General features: G+C 30.9%; 2 protein-coding genes across 2 annotated transcripts; both read right to left on the reverse strand.

The window, feature by feature from the left end:
• Positions 1-302: 302 nt before the first annotated feature.
• LOC109859035 (transcription initiation factor IIB) lies at positions 303-2,984 on the reverse strand. Its single transcript, XM_020436870.1, has 5 exons — positions 2,872-2,984; positions 2,195-2,305; positions 1,864-2,050; positions 1,321-1,791; positions 303-1,234 (listed from the first exon to the last, which is right to left on the reverse strand). Exons 1-5 carry the CDS (start codon positions 2,886-2,888, stop codon positions 1,073-1,075), a joined length of 948 nt encoding a protein of 315 aa, XP_020292459.1. The 5' UTR covers positions 2,889-2,984; the 3' UTR covers positions 303-1,072.
• A 3,249-nt stretch (positions 2,985-6,233) lies between these two features.
• On the reverse strand, positions 6,234-8,729 carry LOC109859034 (putative fatty acyl-CoA reductase CG5065). Its single transcript, XM_020436869.1, is given in 6 exon segments — positions 6,234-6,281; positions 6,552-6,615; positions 6,727-6,972; positions 7,067-7,369; positions 8,009-8,154; positions 8,277-8,729. Coding segments are annotated over 6 exon segments (1,260 nt in total).
• Positions 8,730-9,018: the final 289 nt, after the last annotated feature.

The following is a 9,018-nucleotide window of genomic DNA, read 5'->3' on the forward strand; positions in this document are numbered from 1 at the left end:
ATATATATATATATATATATGTATATAACTATTATTATTATGTAATAATAACAATAACAAAGTTGCATTAGGCTGGCCCATACAGCAAAAGTTAAGATAATTCTTAGCAAAGTCAAAAAGTATATGTATGTAAAATAAAAAATAAAAACAAATTTCATAAATCCAAACTTTATTATACTCTTCTTTTGCGCTAATTAAAAATTTTCAGAAAAAAGAAAAATACAAGTATGAACAAATTAGAAGAAATTTTACTAATTTTATCTATTTTGTATTGCAAATTTCACAGAGAGATTATATATAAATTTATACATCCTCTTTTTTTTATATATACAATACTTCTCAAATGTAATAGATTTATTTGTTGTTGTTTTTGTGTTGCATGTAAGTATAAAACGAGCTCTGAATTTTATAAAAATGTAAAGATCTTATATGTGTACATAGAAAATTTAGTGTTCAGCGTGAGCATATATATTTATCAATTTTGTACTTTACACCTTTTATAGACGATATTTGTATATTTGTATTTTACTTCTATTTCAATATATCAAATTGAAAGTATACATACATAGTACATTTCAATATAAAAGTCATTTTTTACATAGACGTTTTCTTTTCTAATGTTGTTGAAAAACAGATACTTGAACTTTCTTAGTAACATTATTAAACACACATCTCTTTTCTTATATTACAAATTAGTATTACTAGAAAGAAAGAAATAACTAAAAAACTGAATAGCATAAAAGTATATGTTGTATAAAACGAGACTTTTTTTATAATGACGCAAAGATGCAGCGTAAAATAAACGTCACGTCATTTAAACTATTGTCTTTTTGAAAATCAGTAGAAAGTGAAATAAAAAAAAAGTGGAATAAAAGAAAAAAGAAAAAGATAATTCACAGAAAGTAAGGTAAGAGAACTGTTGTTTAGGAGAGTTTTGTTATTTTTGGGAATGTTTCCTGTGTAATAAATGTATTATTCCTACTTGATTCTTTGTGACAGGGGCAAAAAATTACATCCTTTTAAAATAATTAAATATACTCTTTGAAACCAAAAAAATATAACTTTCTTAACTTTACATTTGCGGTAACTGGTCGATCGGTGTAGCGAATCTAAAATCTTCAGGGAAAAGCTTGCTTGCGTGCGGATACATTAATTTATATGACTGTCGGATCGTGACATCTGCAACACCAGCAATATCTCCAATCTCCTTTTGAGATCTTTTGTCTTCTGACGCCTGTACACAAGATAAAGTATTGCATGAGAAAAAAATGTCTATATCACATAGAAATTGCAGTGTCATGAAACGGTTTTTGTACATACTTGTGACGCCATATAAATTGCCGCAGCAGCAACTGAAATGGGTGATCTTCCAGGTACAATGTCAATTTCCACTGCTTTCCTAGCAATATGCGTAGCGGCTCTCTGTACCATATTTGGAAGACCAAGATTGGAACAAAATCTCGACATAAAGTCTCCTGTAGTGATTAGATCCACACTGGTTTCAAGAGCTTTCAGAATCAATTTGAAACATCGGCCGATCTCTTTCTTGCTTATCTTGCTAACAGCGCAAATTTCCTTGAAAGTACGTGGCACGCCCTCTTGTCGGCACGCGATATATAAACACGCAGAAGCGATTGCATCATTTGCGCGACCTTTCAAATTCTTGCCGTCGTGTACTTGCTTGAACAATGTGTTGGCTCTATCTACAATAGTTTTTGGCAAATTGATACGATCCGCCATATTATTGATCTCTCGAATTGCATTAAGCAGTGCTCTGTCAGAACTGCTCATCTAAAAAAAGAATATTTGTTCGTTGTAATTGTCATGTTACATAAATTGACAAAAATGATATTTAATACTAACCGTACGCCGATTTTGATATTTAGCAGTGCCGAAGCTGTCGAAAGAAGCAGCACCAGTTCCTGGCCCAATCATTGTAGACAAGTCTGCTCCATTAAGAAGTGGATTTTCCGGACCACCAACACGTGATGGATCTACTCCTGATTTTTCATTGCTAAATGTTCTCCATTCCGAACCTACATCTATCACTCTAAGACATAAGAGAAAATATAATAACAATAAAGAAGATAATATATGTGAACATATTGAAACTCTTTCTATTGTAATTAATAAAATGTAGTTCTTACAACAAAATTGTTGAACTACTAAAAAAAAGAAACTCTTAAGTTTTTACCTATCTCCAACAACCAATCCACATTCTGAGCAAATCTGATCTCCTGCTCTGTAGTCTTCTATAAGTGGAGCATCTGGATGTGCATAACAACAAACCTTATTTGTAGCATGCCTGTGCATAAAGAAACACTAACTTTAATAATAACCTTTAAATATTTTCTTTTTTATATTTATATCTCTAAGTAAAAAAAAAATTTTCCAACTAGATTTGATACGTAATTCCACAAATCAATCCAACCAATCAATCAACAAGTTTTTCACATATCAACAATAATTTTATTTCCAGTTCTTAAACAAAGCATTATACTTGATGTATATATGTACCACACATGCATTATACATTATGCAGCTTGTGTTTAGCATAGCACTTATTTTCCATCAGATTCGTGTCAAAATTACTTTATTTCCACGTGATTAACTATTTGTTTTTAACGCGATCAACAGTGTTTCTATGGTGTGATAATTAACATCATTATCTTTCTGCACGATGTGGAAAACAGGAGAAAATTTGTATACATACGTACACGCGAGTAAGGTATCTTAACCTCGGTTTTTTGTGCGTTAATATTACTTATGTATATGTCCAAAACTTTTACATTTTACTTGCGATAATTGTGTATTACATGTTTTGCTACATAACTAAATTCTAAAATTAATAAAAACTTGTAAGGTACTCACCGTGACGAACTTGCCATATTTTTGCATTCGTTTGCACAATCAAATCCAAAACAGACGAACACTCATGTTATTAAAGAGTCGACCGAGCTAAGAACTAAGAATAAGAACCTCTATAGAGTCAGGTAAGTAGGTGGAGTTATGGCTCGCGGGCTATAAGAGGTTTCTCCGCTCTGTAAGCCAGCGCCATGTCGATAAGTTGTGCACATTAGCAACTACGTAATCATATCGTAACCATATCACGAGCGATATGGTTACACGTTGTCGGTGCGTGCGCTTCTATTCTGCGCTATGTGCACGAGTCCAAATGGTCATCTTCTTCAGGTGTGTCACAGTACTCGCGAGCGTAGATTTGATTTATTTTGGAATTTAAAATGACCGGTCTCGTGATGAAAAAGAAGAACAGAAAAGGATAAGAAAAAACATTGCAACTTTCCACACAACATTTAGAGAAAAACTTAGTGTGATCGCGTTTGTCCGTCATCATAAAACGTGTTTTCTTGATTTATGAAGTGACGGCAATTTTTTTTTTCATACAAAAAGGAATGATATTACACAATATTGTAAAAATATTTTTATCACGATAACTGTATTGTATATTACTGTGCATATAGCTTGTAAAGTTTTAACTATCAAAATATTTATTAGATGTATGCAAAAGTTTTAGTCTTGTTTTTTTTTTTTTTACTTGTTAATCATCAAATACATTGCCTACAAATCAATTTGGGAAACACTTTTCCTCATTTTCTGTAATTTTCTGCCGCCTTACAAAAACACAAAAGAATAGGAAAATATTTCAATTTGAAATAATTTTATCAAGGAAATGAAAAAAAGACTAAAACTGTTGCATACACCTAATAATTCGAGTTTTTGTAGCATAACATTAGTAAATTTTTTTTTCATTACAGTTTTTGAACAAATATCTTTTTTTTTTTTTTTTTTTTTTTTTTTTGTAGTCACAGACATAATTCTTAGTTACATAATTCTTAGACTTCTGCGATTAATAAAAGCTGCAATTAACTTTAAAGTTGCAGTTTTATCAATTGATCTCACATAAATGAAATAAAGTATCTTCTATCAATAGTTGATCAAACGTATTCTGCAATCATGAAGAAAAAATATACCATACCATAATTACGAACAATATTTTGATTATTTTGTCGAGCCAGTTCATCCTGAAACATCAATAATAGTAAATTAAGTATTTTGTTTGTATTTCTTATAAAATATTTAAAGTTTTGTCACCTAGCATACAGTGTTTGCAAAGCAATGTCGAAAAATTTAATTACTAAATTTTATAAATTGAATTAACAATCATTTTCACTTGAGAAATATTAACATAAATTCGTCGACTTAGAAGTTGGGTACGAAAAATGAACAAAGTGAAACGTCAAGATAAACGCTGTTTTTACGAGACGGAGAGTATCGATTACGATAATTGTGATCAGTTGACTCTATTTGTACTTTATATATATGTATATAAGATATTTTTTTATTATTTTATATATAAGAAACATTGAGAGATCATCACTATTAGCACGCTAAGAGCGTTACCAGCGCTAAGAGCGCTGGCAGCGTTCAAAAAAGAGTGTTTTATGCGTCGATTTATATAGCTTTAGATAATCTTTTGCTTAAAATATTTTTAAAATATTTTCAAAGAAATTTTATGTCATTATTTTATAGTTTTGTTTTTACAGTTTTAAGTCTTATCTGCGTTACGCAGAGTAAATCTTTACCATTCTCTTTAACATGATTTTCGATATTTATAATTACTTGGATTGTATATATGTGTATATATATATTTGGTATAAAGAACGTGCGAGAAAATGTAAATCTTCTGTCTGATAATGCAAAAACCATAATTGTGTTAATGCAATACAATTAAAAAACGCGTAGTTATCGCTGTATAAGCGTTTCGAGACTACTATACGGCTACGCAACGTACGTATCGTGACTTTCTACGTATGATCCCGTAACTCCGCAACTTTCAGAGAAAAGCAATTTAAAACTTGAAATCTTTATATTTTTTTAACTTGAAATTCCTAGAGCTTTGAAGCTCGCAAATTTGATACGTCCCGCATTAAACATATACCTGAGTGGTAGTTCTACTTCCTCAATTTTCCGACGGAAAAACTGTCAAATTTTGTAGTTAAAAGATTCTACGATTTCAAATTTTTATCTTATGAACTTTTTTAAATACATCTGGTGATTATAAATAACCTATTAATAACCTATTAATTAATGATTTTTTAAGTGTTGCAATGCACTAAACTGAAAATCCCGTGTGTGACACTTATGAAATTATACGTAGAGACTGTCGATATGAACTCTTCTATATGAACACCGCGAAAGCACTAAATATCAGATAAACTCGTTTAATTAGCAATACAAATATATCTAATGACATATATTATAAAACAATTTTTGTAAGATTACATACAATTTACGTCAACAGCGTTTATTACACATCATTTGCGATCAATATCATTTGCGGCCATAATCAAGCTAGCTACGATATTTTTTATTAAATGCAGTCGAGATAAATAAATCGAACGTGTTTTGAAAGTTGTACAATTTTATGGCGCGAGATGTGTCGTATGTAGATGTACGTATGTTGAGTTTTTTGTCCTAAATTAAACATTACATTAAATAGTATACCCCGAGCGAGTTTCTTTTATTTATTACAAAGTGTATTACTTTTAAATTTTTTGTGATCTGCCAAGAAGTTTTGAACAAAAAATTTAACAGAAATCTGTGATTTCTGTGTAAACCTAAATTGAATAGCTAAAAGTTGTTCGCCTGGCAACACAGCTAAAAAAAATGGCGTTGAAATGGCTGTTAGTAACTGACAGTTACCTAACTTGCTCTTGTAAAGTTGTGGTCTATTCACTATCAGTTTTGTTACACTCTTTACAATCACAATGACAATCGTTATTGCATTTCTCTAATTATATTGAGAAAGATCTAAACCGAAGATCGAAATGTTTATTATCTTCGATGTTTGTTTAATAAACCAAGTATTACACCTACACACTACAACTTCTGTGTTTTGCTTCAACAGCCATTTCAACGCCTTTCTTTAAATAATTCGGAGCGTATTGTCTTTTCTAATACCTAAAAAAATATGTTGTCACTAACGTTTCTATTCTTACAACCCTAAACTTTACTTTTGTCTAACGACATTATAATCTACTAAACGTAAACGTTCATGTGAAACATTCCGTCAGAGAGTGCTAAATGTATTATTTTATCTGAAAGCTTTGCAGAAAGAATATTAATGTTTCTTGACGAAAGACAGACACACAAACTCGAAATTGGTTGAAAAAACTAGCAGTTGCGCAGAGGTCTTATTTTTATTTAATACTTTACCTTTTAGAATGACGTCTGGCTTGTTCTAGATGATTCATATCTTCCTTGAGTAAATAAATTTTTATACCGATAATTGAGTTTCTAAAATAAAGAAAAATATTATTTTATTTCTGAAGTACAGAATAATTTTGTAGACAAAATAGATGTCTTTCTGGTAAGATTGTATATTTAGTGCATATCGTAAGCTTTTATACGTACTTGAAAAAATTTCCCATGTCAAATTTTATAATTTCTTTGTATCCAAATTCTTTTTCATTATCAGCGCTCAGTTTTTCAAATACACTTATTAAATTTGTATTATTAAAATGAAAAACATTAAATATAAAAAACGACAGAGCATAGTTTGCTACATATATTTTTCGTTGCAATCTTAATAATCTAAATGAATCAATGAACGTGTTAAACTTATACAGAAAATCTCAAATTCGGTATCGCATATTTTCGATAAAATATAGCGTGTATAAATATAAAGTTTTACATAATACTTACATCGGTTTTGCACGAAATAATTTTAATATTTCATCTATGAATACTGCGGGCACAATATGTAATATTATCATCAATATGTAATATAGCGAACGATTTGTTGTCAGAATCACATATGGTTTTCAAATGTGTTTGAGAGGAATATCATCTAAGTAACGCATTCCACTGGTTATCATTTCACCGAGGCTTATGGATTTTGTATTGCCTATAGAGCAGTTGTAAATGTGAAGGCTATTGTTCTCAGAGATACTGATTCACATAGAAAATCTTATGAAGTTTAACGCACTTTCGCCAGTGATTGAAAAAAATGTTTCAGGTACTAAGAAACGGCTTGATTACATACTTTTGTATTCCGCGTTTCCAAGACACGACTAACATTGCTCTAATTACTAAATCTATCGGGATATAGTCGCAATTTGTACTAGAATCTGCATACGCTACGTGTAGTATCCCAACACCAGCGCTAATAACCATGCCAAATGGACCATTGAAACTGTCAGTCCAACCTGATAGAGGATCCATAACTGTTGCTACAACTATAGACGGTCTAATGATAAGGCAAGGCAGTGATTCGGAATAGTCACTTATTACTTGCTCGGCTAATCTTTTTGTAAAAACGTAAGTGTTTACGAACGTTCCTATATATCTGTAATAATCAACAAATAAGCGTAAACAATATTTTAATATGTTACAATAGTAATATACATAAATAATATTACAATAATAGTATATACAAACCCCAATAAGCAAATTGTAAAACTATTGCACAAAAATGGCGTCATAAATGACAACGATGTTGCAATGATTGCACTAATTAAGATGATTCGCCATAACGCAACAGTTTTGTCAAAATAAAATTGTCTAAATAACTATTTGTCAAAAATTAGAAAAGAATCTCGTTATGCATTTCGATAAGCATATACATATATGAATTAATTTGATTTCTTCATATGCAATTCTATTTCTACATGTTTTGTAAACATCACATAGCTGAATTTTTTTTTCTCAATTATTAAAAAATTTCTTTTTAAATTTAATTTTGCAAACATACTGCTAAGATGATTCGCCATATCGTTATTTTTTTGCCGAAATAGTATTTGGAAATTAATTTTGCAGTTACAAATATTTTATAAAAGATCGATACTTTTACATCTATTTCTCAAAATATATCTGCATAATTGCAAATCACACAATTTTCATGCAAGATTTTGTCACATAATTTTATAAATGTTTTCTTATCGTATGTATTTTATGTATATGCGCGTTTGTAATAATATAGAATTACTTTCTTGTGAATATTTTTAGAATTTCTTCGTCAATAGACTCAGCGATCTTGATCGTCTGCCTCCAGTCGACTTCGAAGGGATACAAGACCTCGTCCACCGCGAGTTTGTCGCTTTGTGTGTACGTCGAGCTCACATAATTTAAAGCCTTTTTCGATAAATTTGTAAATTGAACATTACGATATTGTTAGAATTCTGTCTAATGAGCACGCGAAGCCACATAGAAAAATTTACTTGCGAACAAAAATATATAGAGAAAGAAAAACTTACTACTATATTTTTCATGGATTGAGCTAAAATACAAACGTCGCGCGTTGCTCGTAAGTTGCAGAAAACGATATTCTTGAGACTCTCATCAAAACGAACATTAGCCGCAATGTGAAAAATTATCGATACTCTTTCGATTAACAATTGTCTGTCCTTTGGCAACACTCCCAAGTCTTTAGTAATTATGTCTCCGCTTATAGGAATGAGTTTATCGAAACTGGATGGCCGTTCGCTTCGTAATGTGTCAAAAAGTTTGTTATTCAACATCTTCTTGAGCTTATTATTGATGGTTAAATTCTTTTGTGGCCGTATCAACAGAAATATTTCTTTAATGTCCGGACAAGATCTGAGTAATTTTTAACACAATGCTTTACCAATGAAACCTGTGCTACCAGTAACAAAAACACTCCGATGAGAGTAAAAGGCCGGTATAAACTTATTAACGTCTCCACTCATATTAACTAAAATATTAAAACAATTAGTGATAAATAGAGATTACTCTCGGGCTCTATAAGTCTTTTAAACTAATAATATATGAATATAAGGACATGAAGAGCCGTTCGCAGGATGTTGTGCGTAAATGTGAGAATATATATATACCCAGCAAACAATTTCTGACTGCGCAGACCTTGGCAACAGAAACTGTGTGCAGAAACGCTACAGTACGGAAACATGCTTTGGTGCTGCCAAAACTGTTAGCACATAGAGACAAAAAACGCAACAACTCTGTTAGCACATACATGAG

This window comes from Pseudomyrmex gracilis, unplaced genomic scaffold (genome assembly GCF_002006095.1).
Source record: "Pseudomyrmex gracilis isolate BER0280 unplaced genomic scaffold, ASM200609v1 scaffold_235, whole genome shotgun sequence".
NCBI lineage: Eukaryota > Metazoa > Arthropoda > Insecta > Hymenoptera > Formicidae > Pseudomyrmex > Pseudomyrmex gracilis.

Bases quoted from the DNA above. Each gene is read 5' to 3' on its own strand.
- LOC109859035 (XM_020436870.1), bottom strand. The intron at 1,792-1,863 runs GTTAGTATTAAA...TTCTTTTTTTAG, and splicing joins AATATCAAAATCGGCGTACG to ATGAGCAGTTCTGACAGAGC. The intron at 1,235-1,320 runs GTATGTACAAAA...TCTTGTGTACAG, and splicing joins CAATTTATATGGCGTCACAA to GCGTCAGAAGACAAAAGATC.